The 26636-nt window shown below is 52.8% G+C and overlaps 1 protein-coding gene across 5 annotated transcripts; it reads left to right on the top strand.

Annotated features, from left to right (window-relative positions):
• Positions 1–2977: 2977 nt before the first annotated feature.
• On the top strand, positions 2978–25999 carry SNX11 (sorting nexin 11). 5 transcript variants are annotated; one of them, XM_037887198.2, is made up of 8 exons: positions 2992–3105; positions 15446–15798; positions 19165–19216; positions 19787–19873; positions 20930–21030; positions 21561–21659; positions 22018–22230; positions 24682–25999. In XM_037887198.2, the coding sequence occupies exons 2-8, from the start codon at positions 15785–15787 to the stop codon at positions 24809–24811; spliced, it is 696 nt and encodes a 231-aa protein (XP_037743126.1). In that variant the 5' UTR covers positions 2992–3105; positions 15446–15784; the 3' UTR covers positions 24812–25999. The 5 variants fall into 5 exon arrangements, with proteins under 5 accessions (XP_037743127.1, XP_037743126.1, XP_043392953.1 ...); XM_037887199.2 differs by lacking the exon at positions 15446–15798 and having other exon boundaries at positions 2978–3105; XM_043537018.1 differs by lacking the exon at positions 15446–15798 and having other exon boundaries at positions 3093–3145.
• The last annotated feature ends 637 nt before the right edge of the window (positions 26000–26636 follow it).

The following is a 26636-nucleotide window of genomic DNA, read 5'->3' as shown; positions in this document are numbered from 1 at the left end:
TTGCATTATGAGACAGGGAAATAGAAGTTCTCAACCAACCTTCTTTATACTAAAAAGCCCCCAAAGACTCAAACCAGAATGCAAACAAAAAAAGACCATGGCATTTTTTAATTTATTTTTATTTTTATTTTTGTTTGTTTTAATGCTAATCACATGAGTTTTAGGGACCTGACTCATGATTTTGGAAAGCTTGAGGTGGGCACTAATACCACAGCACACCACAGGTCAATAAGATGTAAAGCTGCCCCACGCTCCATATAATGAGAACACACTGAGCATGCGATATCACATTGACTAATATGCTACAGTACAGCATGCTACACTGTAATACAACACTATGCGCTACACAATACTACTTCTGTACTACAGAGTATGCTATAGCACGTTACACAATGACAACACACCAAGAAACCATACAATGCAATGTAATACAGCACAACCATAAGCCAACACACTATTCACTATAAAACAGTGGAAAACTAAAAGAAAAGGAGGACTCGTGGCACCTTAGAGACTAACCAATTTATTTGAGCATAAGCTTTCGTGAGCTACAGCTCACTTCATCGGATGCATACTGTGGAAAGTGTAGAAGATCTTATTATATACACACAAAGCATGAAACAATACCTCCTCCCACCCCACTCTCCTGCTGGTAATAGCTTCTCTAAAGTGATCACTCTCCTTACAATGTGGAAAACAATACACCCTATGACACCCAACAGCCACTGTTACCTGGGCAAAAAATGCCCCAGGAGCTTCAATGCCAACGTATTCCCCTGCAATTGCATTATTTAACTCTGGAGAGATCTTTGAGATACACTTTGTAGGAGAGACACAATATAAGGATGGGGCATGGTGATACCATGCATGTCCAGAAAGGCCTGGGACCTACCTGCATGTATGGGACTGATCTGTATTTCCAGAACTCAGTGAAATGGGTCAGGTTTACCAAAGCTTAATAGAACTGTCAGGTGGCAGGGATACTGACTCACTAGATTTCAGAGTAACAGCCGTGTTAGTCTGTATTCGCAAAAAGAAAAGGAGTACTTGTGGCACCTTAGAGACTAACCAATTTATTTGAGCATAAGCTTTCGTGAGCTACAGCTTTAGAGGCTCCTGTTACAGGGTCTGACTCAAACATGCCTGGAGCATCCGGTTTTCAACACTTTGCTTCTCTCAGTGGGTTGTTTTTACTGGTTAAAGCAAATGAAGTGAGCTGTAGCTCACGAAAGCTTATGCTCAAATAAATTGGTTAGTCTCTAAGGTGCCACAAGTACTCCTGTTCTTTTTGTGAAACAGGAAAGAAAGTGGTCATGGCACCAACCATGTGTGAGGTGCAGGAGGACTGCTTACCCAAGTCAAGGAAAAGAGAGGGAGCTCCTTTTTGTTCCCTTCACTTTAAGCCCTGTAGTTTTGTTTTCTGAGCCTTTAGAAAAGGCATGCATCCGATGAAGTGAGCTGTAGCTCACGAAAGTTTATGCTTAAATAAATTGGTTCATCTCTAAGGTGCCACAAGTACTCCTCTTCTTTTTGCGTATACAGACCAACAGGGCTGCTACTCTGAAACCTGAGCCTTTAGGGTTCATCCAGGTCACATTTTCAAGCTTATCTCTGAAGTCATGAGGGCTAGGAATTGACTTTTGTTTTAAATGAAAGCTGAGATTCCCACCTAATCACTTGACTCCAGAAAAACATCAAATGGCATGAGAATCATCATGACAAAAGAATGGGAGTTGGCAACACCTCCTGTGTCCAAAAGCCACCCCGGACTAAGTGGCAAAGGACTTGGTAAAACAGGAGGGGGTTATAAGGTGGACATAGGGGTGGGGAAGGTTGAAGGGCTGCTGTCCTCTTGTGATATGCAGTGTTGTTGTAGCCATGTTGGTCCCAGGATTTCAGAGAGACAAGGCGGGGGAGATAATAGCTTCTGGTGGTGAAAGAGATAAGCTTTCAAGCTCCCCAGTGCTCTTCTTCAGGTCTGGGAAATGGAAGGTACAAGGTGGAATAGATATTTGGGTTTGAATAGAGCTTGGGAGTGGCTGGGTCATTACACATATTGAATCTATTTCCCTAAGTTAAGTATCCTCACACCTTCTTGTCAACTGTCTAAATGGGCCATCTTGATTATCACTACAAAAGTTTTTTTCTCCTGCTGATAATAGCTCATCTTAACTAATTAGCCTCTCACAGTTTGTATGGCAACTTCCAACTTATCTGTATCTATCGATCTTCTTACCATATGTTCCATTCTATGCATCCAATGAAGTGGGCTGTAGCCCATGAAAGCTTATGCTCTTAATACATTGGTTAGTCTCTAAGGTGCCACAAGCACTCCTGTTCTTTTTGCGGATACAGACTAACACGGCTGCTACTCTGAACCCTAGCAAAATTATGAATTTCAGCTCCCAGGCACGTCTTTTGAAGGTACTGCTCAGGTTTCCTTTCCTGACGGTAACCCCCTGTGAAGAGGGCACTATGTGGATGGGCGAGCTTTTCCCGTTGACATCGCTGTTGTCTCCATGTGCGCCAAAGCTTGTGGCTCTTACCAGCGGATATTGGTCCAACGGAAAGATCTTACCTCACCCACCTTGTCCTCGTGTGAGGCTGCTGTACACACAGGGCACCAGGTGACCTCCACAAACAGGTGCATAGGTCAGATTCTGCCTCTTCCTCAGGGTGAGGACCTTCCAACACACCCAGACCCCAGTCTCTCCTATGCTCTCTTCCCCCCCCCCCCATCTCTCTCTCTCTCCCCCTGTCCTTCCCTCCTCTTCCTCCTCTTCACACTGTCTTCTTAGCCTCTTTTTTGTTTGCACCAGCCTCTTTCTTTCTTTTCTCCTGTCACTGTGTTCTTTCTTTCTTTCCCTTTTCTCATTCTATTCTTTCTCACTCTCATCCTAGGTTCTTCCTTCCTTTCTCCTCGCCAGCCTATCTGCAGGGTGAGGTGGGTGGAGTCCTGCCTAGGAGCGGAACTACATCTCCCATCCTGCCCCTGGATTCCCCCGGAAGGAGCCCGGGAGCTCGGCTATAAGGGAACGGGAGCCGAGCCCCACCGCTCTTAAAGGGGCCGCGCCGGCACTGGCGACCGCTGTCCTGGGGGAAGAGGTGAGGATTCCGCGCAGGGGGCGGTCTGCGAAGGGTGGGGGTGAGTGTTGGGGGGCGCTGGTATGCGGGGGGAGCCATGTCCAAAGTGGGGGGGGGAATTGGGTAGGAGGGGAACCATGTCCAAGGTGGGGAGGGGACATTTGGGAGGGGAGGGAGCCATGCCCAAAGGTGGGGGGAGAAGCGAGGGGGCAATGGGGAGGGGAGGGAACCATGTCGGGGGGGGGGAAGGAGAAGAGAGGGGGAAATGGGGAGGGGAGGGAACCATGTCGGGGGGGGGGAAGGAGAAGAGAGGGGGAAATGGGGAGGGGAGGGAACCATGTGGGGGGGGGGGAAGGAGAAGAGAGGGGGAAATGGGGAGGGGAGGGAACCATGTCGGGGGGGGGGAAGGAGAAGAGAGGGGGAAATGGGGAGGGGAGGGAACCATGTCGGGGGGGGGGAAGGAGAAGAGAGGGGGAAATGGGGAGGGGAGGGAACCATGTCGGGGGGGGGAAGGAGAAGAGAGGGGGAAATGGGGAGGGGAGGGAACCATGTCGGGGGGGGGGAAGGAGAAGAGAGGGGGAAATGGGGAGGGGAGGGAACCATGTCGGGGGGGGGGGGGGAGAAGAGAGGGGGAAATGGGGAGGGGAGGGAACCATGTCGGGGGGGGGAAGGAGAAGAGAGGGGGAAATGGGGAGGGGAGGGAACCATGTCGGGGGGGGGGGAAGGAGAAGAGAGGGGGAAATGGGGAGGGGAGGGAACCATGTCGGGGGGGGGAAGGAGAAGAGAGGGGGAAATGGGGAGGGGAGGGAACCATGTCGGGGGGGGGGAAGGAGAAGAGAGGGGGAAATGGGGAGGGGAGGGAACCATGTCGGGGGGGGGGAAGGAGAAGAGAGGGGGAAATGGGGAGGGGAGGGGAGGGAACCAGAGAGGGGGAAATGGGGAGGGGAGGGAACCATGTCGGGGGGGGGGGAAGGGAACCAGAGAGGGGGAAATGGGGAGGGGAGGGAACCATGTCGGGGGGGGAGGGAGGGAACCAGAGAGGGGGAAATGGGGAGGGGAGGGAACCATGTCGGGGGGGGGGGGAAGGGAACCAGAGAGGGGGAAATGGGGAGGGGAGGGAACCATGTCGGGGGGCGGGGAGGGAGGGAACCAGAGAGGGGGAAATGGGGAGGGGAGGGAACCATGTCGGGGGGGGGGGGAGGGAGGGAACCAGAGAGGGGGAAATGGGGAGGGGAGGGAACCATGTCGGGGGGGGGGGAGGGAGGGAACCAGAGAGGGGGAAATGGGGAGGGGAGGGAACCATGTCGGGGGGGGGGAGGGAGGGAACCAGAGAGGGGAAATGGGGAGGGGAGGGAACCATGTCGGGGGGGGGGGAGGGAGGGAACCAGAGAGGGGGAAATGGGGAGGGGAGGGAACCATGTCGGGGGGGGGGGGAGGGAGGGAACCAGAGAGGGGGAAATGGGGAGGGGAGGGAACCATGTCGGGGGGGGGGAGGGGAGGGAACCAGAGAGGGGGAAATGGGGAGGGGAGGGAACCATGTCGGGGGAGGGGAGGGAACCATGTCGGGGGGGGGGAGGGAGGGAACCAGAGAGGGGGAAATGGGGAGGGGAGGGAACCATGTCGGGGGGGGGGAGGGAGGGAACCAGAGAGGGGGAAATGGGGAGGGGAGGGAACCATGTCGGGGGGGGGGGAGGGAGGGAACCAGAGAGGGGGAAATGGGGAGGGGAGGGAACCATGTCGGGGGGGGGGGAGGGAGGGAACCAGAGAGGGGGAAATGGGGAGGGGAGGAGAAGAGAGGGGAAAATGGAGAGGGGAGGGAACCATGTCGGGGGGGGGGGAAGGAGAAGAGAGGGGGAAATGGGGAGGGGAGGGAACCATGTCGGGGGGGGGGGAAGGAGAAGAGAGGGGGAAATGGGGAGGGGAGGGAACCATGTCGGGGGGGGGGGAAGGAGAAGAGAGGGGGAAATGGGGAGGGGAGGGAACCATGTCGGGGGGGGGGGAAGGAGAAGAGAGGGGGAAATGGGGAGGGGAGGGAACCATGTCGGGGGGGGGGGAAGGAGAAGAGAGGGGGAATGGGGAGGGGAGGGAACCATGTCGGGGGGGGGGAAGGAGAAGAGAGGGGGAAATGGGGAGGGGAGGGAACCATGTCGGGGGGGGGAAGGAGAAGAGAGGGGGAAATGGGGAGGGGAGGGAACCATGTCGGGGGGGGGGGAAGGAGAAGAGAGGGGGAAATGGGGAGGGGAGGGAACCATGTCGGGGGGGGGGAAGGAGAAGAGAGGGGGAAATGGGGAGGGGAGGGGAGGGAACCAGAGAGGGGGAAATGGGGAGGGGAGGGAACCATGTCGGGGGGGGGGGAAGGGAACCAGAGAGGGGGAAATGGGGAGGGGAGGGAACCATGTCGGGGGGGGAGGGAGGGAACCAGAGAGGGGGAAATGGGGAGGGGAGGGAACCATGTCGGGGGGGGGGGGAAGGGAACCAGAGAGGGGGAAATGGGGAGGGGAGGGAACCATGTCGGGGGGCGGGGAGGGAGGGAACCAGAGAGGGGGAAATGGGGAGGGGAGGGAACCATGTCGGGGGGGGGGGAGGGAGGGAACCAGAGAGGGGGAAATGGGGAGGGGAGGGAACCATGTCGGGGGGGGGGGAGGGAACCAGAGAGGGGGAAATGGGGAGGGGAGGGAACCATGTCGGGGGGGGGAGGGAGGGAACCAGAGAGGGGGAAATGGGGAGGGGAGGGAACCATGTCGGGGGGGGGGAGGGGAGGGAACCAGAGAGGGGGAAATGGGGAGGGGAGGGAACCATGTCGGGGGGGGGAGGGAGGGAACCAGAGAGGGGGAAATGGGGAGGGGAGGGAACCATGTCGGGGGGGGGGGAGGGAGGGAACCAGAGAGGGGGAAATGGGGAGGGGAGGGAACCATGTCGGGGGGGGGGGGGGGAGGGAACCAGAGAGGGGGAAATGGGGAGGGGAGGAGAAGAGAGGGGAAAATGGAGAGGGGAGGGAACCATGTCGGGGGGGGGGAAGGAGAAGAGAGGGGGAAATGGGGAGGGGCGGGGAGGGGAGGGAACCATGTCGGGGGGGGGAAGGAGAAGAGAGGGGGAAATGGGGAGGGGCGGGGAGGGAAGGGAACCATGTCGGGGGGGGGGGAAGGAGAAGAGAGGGGGAAATGGGGAGGGGCGGGGAGGGAAGGGAACCATGTCGGGGGGGGGAAGGAGAAGAGAGGGGGAAATGGGGAGGGGAGGGAAGGGAACCATGTCGGGGGGGGGGAAGGAGAAGAGAGGGGGAAATGGGGAGGGGAGGGAACCATGTCAAGGGGGGGGAAGGAGAAGAGAGGGGGAAATGGGGAGGGGAAGGAACCATGTCGGGGGGGGAAGGAGAAGAGAGGGGGAAATGGGGAGGGGAAGGAACCATGTCGGGGGGGGGAAGGAGAAGAGAGGGGGAAATGGGGAGGGGAGGAACCATGTCGGGGGGGGGAAGGAGAAGAGAGGGGGAAATGGGGAGGGGAGGGAACCATGTCAGGGGGTGGGAAGGAGAAGAGAGGGGGAAATGGGGAGGGGAGGGAACCATGTCAAGGGGGGGGGGGAAGGAGAAGAGAGGGGGAAATGGGGAGGGGAGGGAACCATGTCAAGGGGGGGGGAAGGAGAAGAGAGGGGGAAATGGGGAGGGGAGGGAACCATGTCAAGGGGGGGGGGAAGGAGAAGAGAGGGGAAATGGGGAGGGGAGGGAACCATGTCAAGGGGGGGGAAGGAGAAGAGAGGGGGAAATGGGGAGGGGAGGGAACCATGTCAAGGGGGGGGGAAGGAGAAGAGAGGGGGAAATGGGGAGGGGAGGGAACCATGTCAAGGGGGGGGGAAGGAGAAGAGAGGGGGAAATGGGGAGGGGAGGGAACCATGTCAAGGGGGGGGAAGGAGAAGAGAGGGGGAAATGGGGAGGGGAGGGAACCATGTCAAGGGGGGGGGAAGGAGAAGAGAGGGGGAAATGGGGAGGGGAGGGAACCATGTCAAGGGGGGGGGGAAGGAGAAGAGAGGGGGAAATGGGGAGGGGAGGGAACCATGTCAAGGGGGGGGGAAGGAGAAGAGAGGGGGAAATGGGGAGGGGAGGGAACCATGTCAAGGGGGGGGGAAGGAGAAGAGAGGGGGAAATGGGGAGGGAACCACCATGTTCAAAGGGGCGGGGGAGAGGGGTGGATTGTTCTCTTCCCAAAGGGGCGGGGGCATCTCTCAAATTCTGCAGCTTGCCTGGAATGTAGCCCCCACCCTGCCCCGTAGCTGGTCAGCTGAGGGCTGAGACTGCCCACGGGCCTCTCTGGGCGCAGGGCAGGCAGCGTATATAAATAGAACCCAAGCCACACAAATAGAAACGAGGCCAGTTAGAGACACTGTGTTACTGTACCAATGCAACGTATTGTCATCGCTCCTGTTGTGACTAATGGGGAGTAAGTGCTTGGCTCTGCCTATGAAACCTGCTCCATGGGCCCCTGCTACTTCCCTGCCCATAGCATTGCCAGGAGATAAGTCTACCAGGGCTGCTAAAATTTCAGCCTGCTAAACAGGATAGCCGGGTGAGTGGAGTCCTGGATGTTGCATTGAAATAATAGAATGTATATAATGCTTTCAGATAGAAACCACTTTCTCTGTTCTCCTCCACCTCAACTGCAAATATATGTGGAAAAGGCCAGTATTATAGTAACTTTTGGGTGTTTTTTGTAAAGCATAGGTTACGGGGTTTTGTATGGGGCAAGTCTGAGGACAGAGTCTAAAAGAGCTCAGTATGTTGGTTGCTGACCTTTTGGAAATATGGGTGAAATCCTGAAGTGATTTCAAATTCCACTGAAGTCAGTGGTAAACCTCCAATTTCAATGCAGTTAGGACGAGAGAGAGAGAGAGAGAGAGAGAGAGAGAGAGAGTGTGTCAGTCAGTCACAATTAGCACTTCTGAAAGCCTGGACCTTAGTTTAGGTGCTTAAAGGAGAGCTGAGCTCTTCTGAAAACCTAGTTCCAATTGTAAGTGTTGAGCCCTGTAAGTTCTGGCCCTGGATGTCTAGATGGATGTGGGCAGTGGAGGGATCAGTCTGGGGTTCCTTCACTAGAAGGGAGAGTCAAAGGAGAGTAAAGTCTGTCTTTGAAATCTACACAGTTTAAAAGAGAATCCTGTGCAAAATAGCTTCATCTAAAGGTGACCTGCACAAGGAGGAATGAAACTGGATTTGTTCCCTTCTTTCCCTGCAAAGCCAACCCAAAAGATTTTCCCTGGTAATCTAGGTCTTCTCTAGCTCTTAACCTGAAAGTCTCTCTGCTGACTGGAGTCTTGGTACCCCAGTAACCAAGATTACTGGTGTGGATTTCTAGACAGATGAGGCCAAGACCTGCACGCGGTGTGAAGGAAGAGAGAGTCCTGGTGGCGGTCACTTTTTTATTCAGACCGTTAAAAAACCCCAAGGATTTTGAAACATTTACTCAACAAACACTTGGGAGGAAAGCACATCCTGTCAAATAATGAGGAAGAAGAGGATGAGCGTCCCCAAGGAGACATTTGAGTCATCTAGGAACTTCTCCAGCAAAAGAGGCAAACCAGTGTTCCTTATTTTTAAGGCAAAAATAAGCCACTTTTAAATTTTTCAGGGGGGTGGAGCTGACTTCTTTTATACTTCACAACAAAACGAAGGCCTAGCCTATATTCAAGGGTGCACTAGTTGAATTTTAAATCAGTTTAAATACTGTCTTAGCTAAACCTAGTGAAGACACCCCTAATCAGCATTGTCACCCACAATTGTTTAAAAATCATGAGTCAGTCATGAGATCAGGTTAAAAATTATGAGATTCAGAGAATAAATGTTGGGTTTTTTATTTGGCTTCTGGTTTTTGTCTCTGTAAGGGTCCTATTTTAAAGCATTTTTTCCACAACCATGAGGGCTGGGAACTTTTACAAAAAATTAAAGCTCAAACTGTCACGTGACTCCAGGAGCTGGGTCTTTAAGAAAAATTCCAAATATCACAAGATTTGGCACCTCTGTTTCATGCAAATTAAAGATGGCAAGGAATCCAATTAAGCTAAATCTACATAAACCAAGTTAAGATAATCCAATTTGAACTTTTCTTATATAAATTTAAGTGTGTTCTGGTTCAATTTTGAATAGAGACATGACTCAAAGATGCAATCCAACTTTCTTTGTAGGTTGCCTTTAAACATATAAAAATGCATTGGCAGTGTCTGAGACCGAAATTTTTCAGCCTTTGGAACCTTAAAGCGAAACTGACTACAAACAAAACTGAAAGCTATGCATCCGATGAAGTGAGCTGTAGCTCACGAAAGCTTATGCTCAAATAAATTGGTCAGTCTCTAAGGTGCCACAAGTCCTCCTTTTCTTTTTGCGAATACAGACTAACACAGCTGCTACTCTGAAACCTATTTAATTTATTTTCCTTGTCCAAGGTGACAAATGCGCCCCCTAACTCCCCCTACCTCCTGAAAAATCCACCAAACAATAAAGAGCAGAGTGACAAATTGGGTATTTTAATTCACTTCTAATTTAAGAGGTTCTAGATTTTTTAAAAAGCATGTTTTTAAGCATTTTTAGGTTGAATCTGTCTCTTTAAACACAGTTGCAGCAAAAACTGGTTTCTGCGCCATGTAAGCTAGAGTTTTTGTAATGCAGCCACCAGGGGCTTTTTGTGTGGCCACAGCCTCCTGGGTGGTGATGGGCAGGGAGGCAAAGCACTGGTCCCTACCCCCTTCTGGAGCCCCACAAACATTGTAGGAGCAGATGATCAGTGGGAGTTCTCCACCTTCCTGGGGGTGGGGTGGGACTCAGGCTTCATCCCTGGGGTGGTGGATGGCAGGCTCTGGCCGTGTGGCGGTGGGCTCATTCCCCCAGCCACAGGGCTTCATGCTCTGGCCCCAGGCTCATCCCCCACCCCTCCTGCCTCCTCTAGCCCTCCATATAGACCCCCAATCGCCACTGCACCCTCCCGCCTCCCTACCCATCTCCCCATCCAGGGCTTAATTTGTCCCCCAGCTTGCCGGGGCTCAGTAAGTCTGCTGTGAAAAGTAATAACAAATATCACTTTTCACTATAGCAGCCTTACTAGCTAGCAAGTCTAAAGAAAAAGAAAATCAACCAAAAGAGCAAAGCACCTTATTTGTGTTTCTATTCTGTTTAGGTCCAGTAAAGAATAGAGACAACTGTAGATAATTTTGTCTGCCAAAAAAATATTTACATAAATAAATTACAATGATTTGGACGTGTATAGGTGCATATTTATTTGTTTTTTCTAAAGTTAGTTAAGTATTTTAGGAAAAATTGCCAGAGTGGCCACCAGCAAGAGTTGGTGGCCACACTCTGAAGCCACCAAAAATTTTCTTGTGAGAACCCCTGGTCTAAGCAATCTGTTGTAGATGAGTCCAAATAGGGATAAATCCATGCTTAAAATCAATGTTTCTGGCTGTTCGAAGTGCTGTTCCATAGCCAGTGAAGACTGGGGTTAAGATCCTATCTACACTGTGAATATAACATTATCTTCTGATTGTGCACATAGGGCCTCAGAGGCACTGTCAGATATTTCCTGGTCTCTAACGTACAAGGGAGCACCAGACAGAAGCACGTTCCTTAAAGCCGTTAGGCAGGGGGCCTTAAGGAATATCGGAGGAAATGCAAAGGCTAAAACTCATAGTAACCAGGTCTTCAAAGGCAATTCCGAGAGGTCCAGATTGTCTCTGCACAGTGACACGAAAGGTCTCCCCCTCCCTTCTTGCCTCTTCTAATGTCTTGAAAATTATTCTGGAATAAGGTAGGGTATTGATTTCAAATAGATTAACTGTTCCTGCGTTTCTCAAATGCGGCCACCAGGGGCTTTTCTTGCAGCCACGGGCTTCTGGGTGGTTATTGGGGGCGAGAAAACAATGGTCCCTCTCTGGAGACACACAGGCTGGAGGAGCAGGCAGTCAATGAGTTTCCCACCTTCCCGGGGCGCTGGAGTTGGGCTTCAGCCCTGGGGTGGCAGGCTCCAGCCACGGGACTTTGGGCTCTGTTCCTCGAGCTCGCCACCCCTCCCATCACCTCTGGCCCCCGCTGCCCCCCCTAGTGCCCCATTGCTCCTGGCTCCCGCTGCTTCTGTACCCACCTCCCCATCCAGGGCTCAATTTGTCCCTGGGATTGCCAGGGCTGAGTAAGATTGCTGTGAAGAGTGATATTTGTGTGTTTGTTAATATCACTTTTCACAGCAGACATAGTAGCTAGCAAGTCTAAAAAAAAAAAAAAAAAAAGCCACCCAAAAAGCAAAAGAAACAATAAGAAAAAAGACAAGAACGTGCAAAGCACCTTATTTGTGTTTCTATTCTGTTTAGGTCCAGTAAAGAATAGAGACAACTGTACATTATTTTTATTATTGAGTCTGCAAAAAACCCCAACTCCTTCCTAAATTAATTACAATGATTTGGACATGTGTATGTGCATATTCATTTGTTTTTCCTAAAGTTAATTAAGTATTTTAGGAAAAATTGTCAGAGCGGCAAAATTTGTTGTGAGAACCCCTGCAGAATAAGAGTAAGACTGCTTTATTCTGAACCAGAGCTTAATCCATTGCTGATTCAGATAGTATCAACATATGGAGTAGATCAGAAATCACCTCCCATGTAGACAAGTCCTAAATATCTGTCTTGATCCTCCCCCACTCTTATTTCTCAGGCTCCTGGCTGATTTGGGCACATGAGCTAGGCTGTGTCCTCTCTGCCGTTCAGTTGCTGGAAAATTGAATTCTTCTTCCTTCCAATTCCGTGCCATTCCATTAGGCACATTTTGATTCTCCTCTTCCCCTTCTGTGTGTTTCTAACCTAGCTAAGCCAACAGGAGGTCAGACTAGATGATCATGATGGTCCCTTCTGGCCTTATGAGATTATGAGAACAGGGCTGATGCTTTTAAACTACTTTATGTGTGCAATACTGTTAACCACGCATCTCTGGGGAGGAGAGGGAACATAGGGGATAAGCCATCTGGTGCTGGTTCTATTGTCTGAGCACCTTCCATTACTGCATTAAGTGCTGTGACTAACATCTCTCATGTGTGTGTGGCCTGTTCTTTCTCTCATCCTCTCCCTCGGGGGAGAACCGTGGATGCAGTGCCTTGTTTGTTCCGCTGGCCAGCACTCAAAATTGGGGCCATATTTCCAGACCTACTCCACACCCAGCAGCTCCCATTCTAGGTGCTGAGCATTTCTGGAAATTTGGCCCTCATTTAGGGACCTAAGTGGAACGAGCCAGGTAAATTAGGAATAGGTGGAAGGGGACTTTTCCTGCGTGAGGGAAGCTTTCTGCTTGGGTAGCCTGACACAAAGTGCAAGGTGGGTGGGGGTGAGGGAATATCTTTTATTGGACCAACTTCTGTTGGTGAGAGAAACGAGTTTTCCGGCTTAGTCTATGGCTACACTACGCAGCTTTTAGTGACACGGCTGTGCTGTGCCGTTTGTCGGCAGGAGAGAAGTCTCCTGCCAACAAAAAAGCTTCTGTCCTCCACGAGCGGCAGCGGCTTTGTCGGCAGGAGAGCGCTCCTGCTGACAAACTGCTGTTCACACGGGCACTTTTCGTCGGCAAAACTTCTGTTGTGCGGGGGCGTGTTGTTTTTTTAACACCCCTGAACGACAAAAGTTTTGCCGACAAAGTGCCAGTGTAGACATACCCTTACACGGAGCTCTTCAGGTCCGGGAAAGGTACTCAGTGTCACAGCTGAATACAAGATGGAGCAGATTACAGTAAGTAGTTAGAACATATTTCAAGGGAACATTCAAGGTGAAGTGGCCTAACGCCTCTCCAGTCATGGGGTGGGGGAAGACGCAGGGGGGCTGGGGAGTGGGTTTTAGAGATTGTTACAGTGAGCATCCAGTGGCTATTCAGTTCATGATTTTTAGTATCTAGCAAAGTTATGGATTTAAGCCCCCAGGCTCATCTTTTGAGAGTGTTGTGCAGGTTTCCTTTGAGGATGAGGACTGAGAGGTCAGATATGGAGTGATCACTCTGTGAAAAGTGTTCATCCACAAGTGATAGTGTTTTAGTCATGTATGATTTTTTTTTTTTCTGTGCGAGTTCATTCGCGAGCATAGTGATTCTCGGTTCACCCACTTAGTTGTTGTTGGAATATTTAGCGCACTGGAGGCGGTATACCATGTGTTGTGATAGGCATATGTGGGATCTAGGGATCTTGCAAGGTGTGTTGTGAGGGGTGTTGATCATTGTAACAGTGGAGATATGTCTACGGGTTTCGCATCTGTTGTTCTGGTGAGATCTGGTGCTGCTTTGAGTTGGTGTGCCCTAGTGTGTGGGGAGCTTGCTTCTGATGATGATTGTGGAGAGGTTGGGGTGTTGTTTTGAAGGCCAGAAGAGGGGTTCAGGAGGGATTTTTTTTGTAGATGTGGTTCCCATTGAGTATAGGTTGTAATTGTTTGACAATACCCAGTATGGGTTCCAGTGTGAGTGGTAGGTGACAGATAGGGTTGTGTGGTTGGAGTGAGTTTTATTTCTGTATTGAAGCAGGTTCAGGGCATTGGAGTGGCACGTTCCAGAATAAAGAACGAGGAGGACTTGTGGCACCTTAGAGACTAACACATTTATTTCAGCATAAGCTTTCGTGGGCTAAAGCCCACTACATCAGATGCATGTAGTGGAAAATGCAGTAGGAAGATATATATACAGAGAACATGAAAAAATGGGGGTTGCCATACCAGCTCTAACGAGACCAATCCTTTAAGGTGGGCTATTATCCGCAGAAGAAAAACTTTTGTAGTGATAATCAGGATGGCCCCTTTCAAACAGTTCACAAGAAGGTGTGAGTAACAGTAGGGGGAAAATTACACTAAAATTAGTTGGTGTAATCACTCATCCACTCCCAGTCTTTATTCAAGCCTAATTTAATGGTGTCCAGTTTGCAGATTAATTCCAGTTCTGCTGTTTCTCATTGGAGTCTGTTTTTGAAGTTTGTTGTTGTTGAATAATTGCGACTTTTAGGTCTGTAATTGAGTATCCAGGGAGGTTGAAGTGTTCTCCAACTGGTTTTGAATGTTATAATTCTTGAGGTCTGATTTGTGTCCATTTATTCTTTTGCATAGAGACTGTCCGGTTTGGCCAGTGTACATGGCAGAGGGGCATTGCTGGCACATATCACATTGATAGATGTGCAGGTGAACGAGCCTCTGATAGCGTGGCTGATCTGATTGGGTCCTATGATGGTGACCCTTGAATAGATATGTGGACAGAGTTGGCAACGGGCTTTGTTGCAAGGATAGGTTCCTGGGTTAGTGTTTTTGTTGTGCGGTGTGTGGTTGCTGGTGAGTATTTGCTTCAGGTTGGGGGGCTATCTGTAAGCGAGGACTGGTCTGTCTCCCAAGGTCTGTGAGAGTGAGGGATCATCCTTCAGGATAGGTTGTAGATCCTTGATGATGCACTGGAGATGTTTTAGTTGGGGGCTAAAGGTGACGGCTAGTGGCGTTCTGTTATTTTCTTTGTTGGGCCTGTCCTGTAGTAGGTGACTTCTGGGTACCCTTCTGGCTCTATCAATCTGTTTCTTCACTTCAGCAGGTGGGTATTGTAGTTGTAAGAACGCTTGATAGAGATCTTGTAAGTGTTTGTTTCTGTCTGAGAGGTTGGAGCAAATGCGGTTGTATCTTAGAGCTTGGCTGTAGACAATGGATCATATGGTGTGGTCTGGGTGAAAGCTGGAGGCATGTAGGTAGGCATAGCGGTCAGTAGGTTTCCGGTATAGGGTGGTGTTTATGTGACCATCAGTTATTAGCTCTGTAGTGTCCAGGAAGTGGCTCTCTTGTGTGGACTGGTCCAAGTTGAGGTTGGTGGTGGGATGGAAATTGTTGAAATCATGGTGGAATTCCTCAAGGACTTCTTTTCCATGGGTCCAGATGATGAAGATGTCATCAATGTAGCGCAAGTAGAGTAGGGGCGTTAGGAGACGAGAGCTGAAGAAGCGTCGTTCTAAGTCAGCCATAAAAATGTTGGCATACTGTGGGGCCATGCAGGTACCATAGCAGCGCCGCTGACTTGAAGGTATACATAGTCCCCAAAAGTGATCACATTCACATTCCAGAATGTGATCTACTTCTCTGGCGGAGTGTCCTTGTTTGGTGTCTTTCTCTCACCAACAAGTTGGCTCAATAAAAGATATTCCCATACCCACCTTGAAGGTGTTAAAGTGTGTATCCTGGATTTTCCCCCCTTATGACAGGAGAGGTGTAAATGGGTCACTTCACCTTGAATGGTCTCTTGAAATATGTGCTAACTTCCTACAGTATGCTAAATAATCCGTTCCACCTTGTATTTAGCTGTGACACTGAGTACACTTCCTGGACCTCTTGTCTCTCTCACCAACAGAAACTGGTCCAATAGAAGATATTACCTCACCCACCCTGTCTCACTCATATTCTGGGAGCAACATGGCTAAAACAACTCTGCATACAAAGCCATAAATCCATCCCTCAAAAACAGTCTACAAACAAGCGAGCTGGAAGAGGTGAAGCCAGGACGCCCCGGGCAGGCTCAGCCCTCCAGCTGCCCTGATGAGTGGCCCAGATGTGTCTGCAATATATAAAGCAAGCTGAACTGGTTTAAGAACCTTGTCTCTGAAATCTGCAGGGTCCCACTGGCTGGACGATTGCCACCATTTGTTGTTGTATCTGTTTCTCTTCAAACTATTGAGAGCGAAAGCTAATTATGTTGCAGAACAGGTACTGCAAACAGCTTAAGTCAGAAGCATTTAATGGTGCATCAGATCAACCGATGCCCTCCAGTACAACTTGGAATTACTGAAGGGATGCAGTAAAGGAAGTGGTTTGTGTGACGGTACTGGGCTAGTATTTCTGCTATGTAACTTAATTGCTAAAGCTTGGTGACTAATAATACACGGGTCTCCTTTGGCACCTCTTATTCAGGGCTTACCAAATACTTTACAAAGTTAATTAACCCTGTGCTGGGTGTTGCTATCTGTGTTTACAGCACCATGGAGTCTGGTTTCTGATGGGCTCTTGTGTACAACCACAGCACAAATGACAAATATAATTACAAATGGGGGAAGGTGAGGCACAAGGGTTCTGCTGCTTGCCCCAGGTGGGTCAGTGCATCAGAAGAGCTGGACACAGAGGCGCAGTCTCTTGCTCTAACCACTAGATGACACTGCCTCCACTGTATAGCTTATCAAGACAACTTGGGAGGCTGGCTTTTTGGATTCCACCACACAGGTTAAAGTGTGATCCTTCCTCAGGTTCCATTGGTGTTGGCAAAACAGGATATTGAAGCAGATAAGTTGTGATAAGACTGAAAACTGGGGGTAGGGGGGCTGTAAAGCTTCAGAAGGTGGGATCTCTGTTTGCCCCTTTTTTTTTTTTTTTTTTTTTGCCACAATCTCATCCGTATGATCACAAGAACTAGGAGTCCCCAAATGACATTAACGGGCAGCAGGTTTAAAACAAACAAAAGTAAGTATTTTTTCCACACAACGCAGTGTCAGCCTGTGGAACTCCTTGCCAGAGGATGTTGTGAAGGCCAAGACTATAACAGGGTTCAAACAAGAACTAGATAAATTAACAGAGGATAGATCCATCATTGGCTATTAGCCAGGATGGGCAGGGATGGTGTCCCTAACCTCTGTTTGCCAGAAGCTGGGAATCGACGATAGGGGATGGATAACTTGATGATTCCCTGTTCTGTTCATTCCCTCTGGGGCACCTGGCACTGGCCACTGTCGGAAGGCAGGATACTGGGCTGGATGGACCTTTGGTGTGATCCGGTATGGCTGTTCTTATGTTTGCTAGGCTGGGTTGAGATTTTATTATGGTGAACTGCAAAAATCAATCAAGTTCCCAGCATGGGGAGTGAATGAAAGTTACAGCTGTTTTAAGAGGATAACTTCCTCTGAGGTCTAGCAAAAGCTGAGACCATCTTCAGCCATCCTCTTGTGCACGCACACATCCAGGACCTAATGAATCCAAAGGGCAGGCTTACATTTCTCTGCCTGCAGGGCTGGTCTTGAAACCGCCAAAAACGTACGGAGAACTGGGTGGAACTTACCTGTCCTTTCGACTGATCTCTCTTGGTTTTTGAAGAAGTGAACTAACGTCCTGTCTGATCACCAATTATTTCTTATGCTGCATATTACCGCAGCACCCGGGACACCATTGTGTTAGGCAAAGTACAAACACAGAGCAAAAAGGCTGTTTCTGGCTAGAAATGTAACCTAGCTGTAAAGGAAGACTGGCTGGCAGAAGTACCAGTTATCTTGGAGGGGAAATATCCTACCCACTCCCTGGCACAGGTTGAAAATCTAGTGAGGCTGATTCAACCCTCCACCTTTCCAAGGTAGAGTAACAGAGTCCACACAGACCCTTTGAACTAGACCTTAAAAGCAGGGGTCCTCTCTGCCCTGCGTGGCCAAAGATCCTGCGTCACCCTTCCTGTGAAAGGGCCTTTGCTTAAAACAACCTCTGTGACTGTTGCGCTGTACAGCAGCTGGCTACCATTCCCCTCCGCCCCCCCAGAGCTGGCCGCATTTTAGTAGCGCCATGCACAGAGAGATCAGAAAGTGCTCTGGGATGAGAGGTGCTACACAGGTAAAACATTCTCATAAGAACATAAGAGTGGCCCTACTGGGTCAGACCAAAGGTCCATCTAGTCCAGTATCCTGTCTTCCGACAGTGGACAGTGCCAGGTGCCCCAGAGGAATGAACAGGACAGATAATCATCAAGTGATCCATCCCCGTTGCTCATTCCCAGCTTCTGGCAAACAGAGGCTAGGGACACCATTCCTGACCATCCTGCCTAATAGCCATTGATGGACCTCCATGGATTTATCTAGTTCTTTTTTGAACCCTGTTATGGTCTTGGCCTTCACAACATCCTCTGGCAAGAAGTTCCACAGGTTGACTGTGCTTAACAACTGTTTTCGAATGGTGGCTACGGGCCAGCTGTAGGTCTCCTGAGCCACAGTGGGTGCTATTGTTTATCCAGACACAAGCTTCCTTACAACATGTGGGAGCACGGCCTCTGGATCCCTGCTGGGCTGGGATGCTCAGTCCTGAACCTGGCCCTCTCTCTGACGGGGAAGGCTGAGCATCGCCGCTAGGATAGCCTCTCCGAGGACCTGTCTTCCCGTACCGCTGTAGTGCTTCAGTGAAGACACTCATCGGCCGATGGGAGAGCTTCTGTTGGCGCGGTTAATCCCTCTCCCGGAGAGGTGGTGGCTACGTTGGTGGGAGAAGCTCTCCCGTCGCCAAGGCGCTGTCCACACGGGGGTTAAGTTGGTATAACGACGTCGCTCGGGTTGTTTATTTTTCACACCCCCTGAGTGAGGTGCTGAAGCCGACGTAGGTCTGTAGCGTAGAGCTGGCCGGAGTTGTAGCCTTTCCGATGCAGTACTCGGGTTATGGTGGGGGAACTCCCTTTGCAGGAGATCAGCACCTTTGTTGGCTGAGCTTGTGAGGCCGGGCACTCAATCTGATGGCCTCCGTCTGTACTCCGGTAACTTCTGAACGTGGCATCTGATCAGTTCCACATGGTTCTAGGCATCCATGGGTGGAACCATATTGATTTGGGGGCTGTACAGAGTCCTTGTCAACCCTTTAGCAGATGCACAGCTTCAAGACCTCTGCAAATGGGCTGTAGATCAAAGAACTGGTTGATGGCACCCATTACCGCCTTTCAGTAGAACACCACCCCTATCTCCGCTCTGCCTGTCCTCCCAATGGGTTAGCACCTTGACACCCTGAATGACGAATCTCCCAGACAGAAGAGAAGTAACAATGGTGGGGGAAGGGGATGGGCACATGGAGGTGAGGAATGGAGGACCCTGGCATGGGGGGAAGCAGAAGAAGGGTGCACACAGCTGTGGGGCAGAGCAGGGGGAAAATGGGGTACCCTGGTGTAGGGCGAGGGGGTACAGGGGGGAGATTGGGGGACTCTGGTTTGGAGAGTAAGAAGGAATGGGGAGGGGGGCATCACCTTCAACTGAACATGTGAGCCTGTAATGAGTCCAGGCACACGTAGCTTAGGGTCATATCTGCTTCGTCTAACTGAGGGTCTGTTTGTTTTCATCTGGACAGATGCTTCCCTCTGGGCTCTGGCTGTAGGATGTTGGAGAATCAAGAGCAAGAAGTAAGGCTCTCCCGAGTTTCTGCCGTTTCCTCTTCCATGTTTGGGGGGCTGGCAGGTTGGGGGGATGTATGGAGCCTTTGAATTCAGTCAAAGATCGAACCCTAGTGTGAGCACCTTAATGCTAGCAAAGCGGGAGGTACACATACGGGGAAGAGGTGGGCAGCCCTTAGCTGGTACCCAGGGGGATAACGTAAAGTGTTTTACAGGGTCAGGTGGGGGGATTAGTTGGAGTGGTCAGGGCAGGCGCTGTCTGCTTATCATGGCAGCAGCAGTGTGGACCTTTAAGGGTAGGATGGGGTGGGAGGATTATAGTTTGGGGGACTCACCAGGTAGAACGAACCTCAGAGTATGGCTGGGACACTTCCCCATCAAAGTCTGGTGCTCCTGAGGTCAGTACCCAGCCTCTCAAAGGCAGCACCGCTTGCCTGTTCCTGCCACTTGCAGACCTTGCCACCAGCTGCTCTCTGCTGTGGGTTACAGCTGGGTGACAGGAAGTCAGGGATAGGCTGTTCGGGATGGGGCCATTGTGAACGTCTCCTTGGAGTTCGGCAATAGGTTCTCTGCCCTCAGGAGCTGACCACGGTGCGTGTTCAAGACCCTCGGCTCCAGAACGAAGGCTCCTGGAATTCCTACGTGGATTATAAAATCTTCCTCCATGTAAGTGCAGAGCGGCTCCGGGGGGGACACAGGAATGGAGCTGAGCAGCACAGGCCTGACTGACGCGGCACCGTGCTGTCACCTCTCCCCCGTGAAAAGGTGTAAAACGCCACATTCCGATCTGGCACCACTTTGCAGCCGTGTCTGAGACAGTGCAGGGCTCTGGCCAATCGGAGCCCCAGGGCCACTGCACTCCAACTAATTCAAATCCCAGCATGGTCCACTCAGCCCCTCCGGCAGGATTCGGGTCTGTGGAGCTTGCTTAGCCCTGTACGGTTATCGGTGCTTTAACTAGTTGATTTTTAGATCCTCTCACTCCCACCCATGAGGAAAGCCATCTCTGCAGGCCCCTATCTAGATTAGTAGTTCTCAACCAGGGATCCGGGGCCCCCTGGGGGGGGTCATGAGCAGGTTTCGGGGGGCCCAGGGCAGAAAGCCAAAGCCCCGCCGCATGGGACTGAAGCCTGGGGCCCTGAACCCTGCTACCGGGGGCTGAAACTGAAGCCTGAACAACTTAGCTTTGCAGGGCCCCCTGTGGCGAGGGTCTCCGGGCAATTGTCCTGCTTGCTGCCCCCTAACGCCTGCCCTGGCTTTTATATGCAGAAAACCAGTTGCGGCACAGCTGGGCCGTGGAGCTTCTAAAGCATGTTGCGGGGCCTCACAAAGGAAAAGGTGGAGAGCCCCTGATGTAGGGAATTAAATGATCCCTAGCCCCTTGGTGTCGGAGCAGGTTCCAGCAGCGAGTTGGGGTCATGATTAGAGCCGTTCCAGGCTCTCAGCTCCATGTTCAGGCCATGAAATCATGCTGTCCCCCTACTCGTTTGCACGTAAAGTCCTGTTGCTCCTCCTGACATCAAAAGATTGGCTCGGACCCTCCGCTTGCAACTTAATACCATGTTCTGGTTCAGATCAGAACGTTCCCCTGAGAGCACAGGACAGCAGGACCTTATGGGAAGAATGAGCTGGCGTTGAAGGGCGATCTGACCCCACACCGCTGGGGCATCCTACAGGGAGCCACCTCTGACCTTTCCCTTCCTCCCGCATCTCGTTTCACAGACCAACAGCAAGGCCTTTACCGCCAAGACCTCGTGCGTGCGCAGACGGTACCGCGAGTTCGTGTGGCTGAGGAAGCAGCTCCAGAAAAACGCTGGCTTAGTGTGAGTGTGAAATTCCTCCTTCGCCTCCCTGATGCCAGACGCCAACTTCCCCTTAGCACAGAGGCGCTGGGTATCCTGACCCTCCGTAGGATAAGGCACTGTAGGCAGAAGAGAGCGGGGGGCAATAGAAACTGGCCCAAAAGGTTGGCTGCACCCACAGATTCTAATTCAGGTGAGCTGGGTTCTAGTAACTGTGACCGGGGGCCACTCATGTGGCGTGAGCGAGTGCCCAGCACCAAAGTAGATGCCTAAACAAAGGCCTTGAGCTCGGCACCCAAAGCGCTCGCCCCGCTGGGCAACCTCTCGCTTGCAGGGGACGGAGGGGCGTCTGAAGCGCCAGCTGTGGAAATGCTGGCTGTTCCTGGGCCCAGGATCTCTACAATCGCCCCAGGTTGGCGGTGGGTGAAAACGTGCTGTTGCTGTTTGCACAAGGCCGGCTCTGAGCCGCTTCTCCCACCAGGTCCGTCCCACGGCACCTTGTTCCATCTCTGGATACCGAGCCGTTTCCTTCCTCTGCTCTGTTCCCTCAGGCCTGTCCCGGAGCTGCCAGGGAAATCCACCTTCTTTGCAGGCAGCACCGATGAGTTCATTGAGAAACGGAGACAGGGGCTCCAGCAGTTCCTGGAGAAGTGAGTGGAAGGGATGCAGCTCTCCCACACGGCTGGCTTGGTGCCTAAAATGGGTTGGGGCAAGGGCTATTTCGCCCCAAAGCCCTGCTTCCCAGGAGGAAAGAAGGCTGCCTAACTGCTCCGTTCCCCCAGGCTTGAGGGTGGTGGTGGTCTGGGGTCAGAGAAGAGTGTTCCCGCTAGAGAGCCTGAGCTGGGAGGGGGTAATGCTAGTTTTTTGGGGGGGCAGGAAAATGCTCACTATCCTCTTCAGCAGGATCCTCGCCTGCCCTTGCTGTCTACCAGCCCCTCTGGCTGGTATGCAGGCCTGGGGGACTATACCGCATTCTGCATTGTCCCCTCACTTCCTGTCTCTCTCCAGGGTGATGCAGAACGTGGTCCTCCTGTCAGACAGCCAGTTGCATCTCTTCCTGCAGAGCCAGCTGTCGGTGCCCGAGATCGAGGCGTGCATGCAGGGCCAGAGCCCCCTGACCGTCACGGACGCCATCCTCCACTACGCCATGTCTAACTGCGGCTGGGTGCAGGAAGAAGACACCCGCCCTGCGCTCGGGGCTGGGGCAGAACTCCACAGCAGGTACTGGGAGCCATCTGCGGGGCTTGCCGGCAGTGAGACTGATAGCTGGAACTAGGCTAAGAACCAAGCCCCTTTCCATGTTTGGAGCTGATCTGTGCTAGCTAGACCAGAGCTGGAGAACAGTTGGAACCTGGCTGTGCCCTCTCCAGACAAGGCAGTGGCTATGGGCCTTACCACAACTTAGCCACTGCATGAGCTGTTGTGACCAAGTGGGGTCTCATGTGCTTGGTATGATCCTCCCAAAGAACACACCACATCCAAATAGGGACGTGGCTTTAAATTCACACGATCCCCAGCCCGCATCTGCTCCTGAGCGCCCCAGGACTCGTCACGGCCTGCTTGGAGGATTTCTCCACGCCGTGCTCCATCTGCCCGGAAGGAGCAGTCCAGGGTCCCATCGCTGCTCTGTGCTCACCAGGGGCCTCCGGCGCATCCTTTCATCAGGAGCAAAGGTTTGGCGCTCTGGAGTGATGGGGGCCGCATATCCGAAGGGCTCAGCTTCCCTTTGGGCACCAAAACAAGCACACGCCGCTTTCCTGATGCTCCCCGTGTTGAATGCGGAGCCCCCACCTGACTCATCTAATATCCACTTCCCTTGGCCTTTCCCCTACTGCACAGCTGGGCTCGCACATCCTGGTTTAGGCCCCAGGCAAACCCAGACCGTGTCCTGAGCATCTCAGACTGGCACGGGTGAGGAATGATGGTCATTCTCCAGTGGCAAAGCTGCCTTGCGGCTGACGTGGCTCTGCCCTGGGGGAGTCGCCTCCACCTTTCTTGCTGGAGGGGAGGAATCCTGTGACCCTAGCACCCTCTGGGAGGGGAGGAATCCTGTGACCCTAGCACCCTCTGGGAGGGGAGGAATCCTGGAAGGGGAAAGGACACCACCAGACAAGCTCCTGCACGTCCCCACCCGTGGCCCCAGTGGTAGATCTTATAACAGGAGAAGCGTCTCGTGCTCAGGATTTGTACCAATTTCCATCACTCAGTGAGTCGGTTTCTGCAGCCTGCCAGCTGCCCCTCTCCTCTAGGGGGGGGTAGTTGGGTCAGGGAGCTGGTAGTTGGTGCAGGATTGGGATCCTGCATGGCCTGTGGTCCTCACCCTCAGCCCCTCTACTGCAGGCACCGAGAGTAGAATCTCTCTAAGCCTCCTGTGTGATGTGGGGGGAGCCACCCCCTCCTCTCTGAGCAACGATTTAATAGAGAAGCGCTGTCGTGCGGCCTCTTGCAAGACCTCAAGGCACCTGTCCCCAGGGGACGGCGGTGCTGAGAATACTTTGTATTCCGCTGCCCTCCGAGCACAAAGGCTCCTATGCACCAGCAGCTGTGCAAAATCCTAGTTCCTTGAGGAGTGGAGATGCGTTTCTCACCCTGGCAAACCGGAAGGGAGGTGAATAGAGCCATGACAAGATCGTCGTGCCTAGGCTCCTAGAACATCTGCCGTAAGCCACTGTGGAGGCAAATGAATCCAGCTGCATTGCTTGTGTGTTCCCTTGCCAATTAACCAAATTCTTTAATTGGTGCCGAGTCCCCCCCCCACCAGTTAGGAAGACCCTGGGGTGGGCTCAGCCCAGGCCTAGCTGAGATTCCTTGTGCCCCTGTGCTCCTCCGGGGGGATCCGTTTCTGGCTCGGAATATCACGCACTGCCACAGCCTCTCACTCTTGGTTTTAAATGGCAGGAGAAGAGGTGTGGGCGGGCTGCAGCCCAAGACTCGTTTTTAAGAGAGTCCCCCCGGTTTAAGGAAGGGTTTGGAATGGGCGCAGTGAGCTGGGCTGACGGGTAGGTATCCATGCAGCTCGGCAGGCTAGATGCTTCGCCGGCTCAGCTGCCCGTGCTCTAAGCCTCTCCTTGGCGACGCCTGTCCTGGCCGCACCGTGGGATTCGCCCATCTCTTTCCCCTCCCCTTCCCCTCTTCGCAGAGGGCTCTGTGCTGTTTTCGGTGGATGGGGCGCCTGGGAGCGGAGGAGGGGTGCAGGGGCGTGCGGAGCTGGAGGAGGGGAGCAGCTGGCTGGCTGAGCTGGTTGCACCTGTGCTCCTCCTTGGGCCAGCTGCGGAAGAGGCCCCCGTGGAAGCATGGAGAAGCGGCTGCAGGCAGATGGGGGCAGGTGGCTGAAAGGAAGCCGCCTGCTGCTCTCTCCCCGCTCCGTGGGAGCACTTGGGCAGAGGTGGATCTGGAGTAGGGCAACTTCCCCAGCCCCCCCGCTGCTCCTCCCAGGATTGCTGGGGTCAGGGGCCAGGCTTCAGAGCGCTCGGGTCCTCGTGTTGCTGCCAGCTTGGCCCCAGCACTCTCAGGAGCCGGGGGTAGGGTGGAACGAGCGAGGTGCTCACGCAACTCCTCTGCCAGTGGCTGTTACACGGGGCAGGGTGCGTGTGTAGCTCTGGACCGCTGGGGCAGTGCATCTTGCCTTGAACCCCTCTTCCTTCCTGACTCTCTTGTGCCTTCTCTCCGTAGCTGCGCTGGTCTCGGAAGCCCCCTTGTTCGGAGCTGCCTGAAACCCCCTTCGTGCTGGAGCGACTTCGGCCTGGAAGACAACCACTCGGATAGCCTGGAGTCTCCCACGAAGCAGCCGGAGACAGAATAAGCAGCACAAACGATCTTGTACGCCCTGTCTGGGAGCAGTGGCTCCTGCTCTGCGGAGAGCCGAGGAGGGCAGCTGAGTGGCTCCCGTTGGTGCAGGATTGGGACCCTGCATGGCACGTGGTCCTCACCTTCAGCCCCTCTACTCCCAGAAGCTTGTGACCACTTCCTGCCACCTCTGGACGGTCCTCTTATGAGGCAGGTGCTGGGTGAATACACAGCTGAGCTGTACGAAAAGGGAACCAGTGCTTAGTAGAACCTAAGTTTGTTACTCCCCAGGGCTGTGTCATGCTCTTGTGGGGGGACCTGTGTGTATTAGGGATGGGGGCTGTTTGAAAACAAAAGCCAGCTCCCTTGATCTTGGCTTGATCCTCCGTCCCCTTGGAGCTGGGTCATGGAGGCGGATGCTCATCCGTACAGAGATCCCCCAGGAGAGAGGTTGTCTGGATCCCTGGGCCAAGCTGCTGTCCCTCCTTGTCCAGCAGATCGGGCAGCTGTCCCAGCAATGCCCAGGGAATTCTCGTTCTTAGAACTAGAATTCAGTCTTGGTAGCATTCCCCTCTGAAAAACCAACGGCCCCGTAGGAACGAGCGGTGCTCCTTTGCACGTCCGAGAGCCACATTTAAACAGCTGCTGAGCCGGAAGCCCACACACTGGGTATGGATACCACCTCCACACCTGGGTCCTCCTGGCCCAGCTCGGCCTGCAGGCTGCGTGCAGCTGGAATGAGCCAATGAGCTTTCCCGGGGGGCTCTATATTGCAGGATTGATTCCTCCATTGCAGCAGGGGTGGGGGAATGTGTTGTGGTGGGACAATGAGGCCAGAAGGTGTTTTGTTTGTGCTCCCCTTTTGTGTGGGACACCCCTCAAGCTGGGCTTTCTTGCAGGAGAACAACCCTTTTGGCTAGCACAGACCTGCCTGAGCCTAACGGCTCAGAGGGCAAAGGGGAAGGGCAAAGGGTGGTGATCCCTATAGCCAGCCATAAGGGAGCAGAACAGAAGAAAGAATCCCTTAGTAAAGAATGGGCAGTCCCACGCTGCAGCTTCCACCAGGGCCTCTCTGCTTTCAGCCCGTCGGGTCCATTTACTCTGCTGCTCCCTGTATCTTTCCACCAGCCTGTTGTCTGGCATTGTCCTGGCTCAGAAGGCAGAGCTGAGGTGCTCTGGCCTGCAATAAATGTGAAGCACGTGAGCTACTGGGTGCTGGTGATTTACATCTGGCGGAGAATGGGGCTGATGCATCTTAAGCAATAGGCTTGGGGCAGGGTCAGATGCCATCAGAGACCATCCCTGCATCGGTTGCACTGGGCACTAGATCGTGACAGCTGATGAGTGTCCAGTTGCAGCTGTGTGTGTGGGGAGGGGCAAAAGGGCTTTTCCTCCAGGCTGGGCTCCCCAAATAATACGTCCCTGCTAGGGCATCTTTTGCTCAGGGCTCCTAGAGGGCCGGACAAAGGGGCCTCGGTATTATCCTCTGTCTCTGCAGGGCGAGAGAACCTGCTCCTCTCGGGCTCCGTGGGACGCTTGGTCAGGAGACCCAGCGCAAGCTGGCTTTAGTACTTGCTGAAAGGGGATGGAGCGGCGTGGCCGGGGAGCAGAGGGGCTTGGTTCCTGGGGCACGTGCATGTGGCTTTGGGGTGGGAGGGACACAAGGGCGTAGGCCCAGTTATGTCCTTGTGCTCCTTCCTTGGGCTGCGGCAGGGGGCTGACCACCAGCAGGGCCCTAGAGAACGGTGGAGAGGCTGCCTGCTGAGCTGGCACCTGGTGGTGGCCAGGCTCTGCTATTCTGTGCCCAGAGTTCAGCAGGGGTGGGTGACCTGCGGGCTGGG

The sequence above is a fragment of the Chelonia mydas genome, chromosome 27 (genome assembly GCF_015237465.2).
Source record: "Chelonia mydas isolate rCheMyd1 chromosome 27, rCheMyd1.pri.v2, whole genome shotgun sequence".
Classification (NCBI taxonomy): Eukaryota; Metazoa; Chordata; order Testudines; family Cheloniidae; genus Chelonia; species Chelonia mydas.
This window is presented reverse-complemented; position numbering and strand designations above follow the sequence as displayed.

What these genes read in the sequence shown, in the direction of transcription:
- SNX11 (XM_037887198.2), top strand. An exon ending in CAGAAAAACGCTGGCTTAGT is followed by an intron (nt 21,031 to 21,560) that starts GTGAGTGTGAAA and finishes CTGTTCCCTCAG; the next exon opens with GCCTGTCCCGGAGCTGCCAG. An exon ending in CTCCAGCAGTTCCTGGAGAA is followed by an intron (nt 21,660 to 22,017) that starts GTGAGTGGAAGG and finishes GTCTCTCTCCAG; the next exon opens with GGTGATGCAGAACGTGGTCC.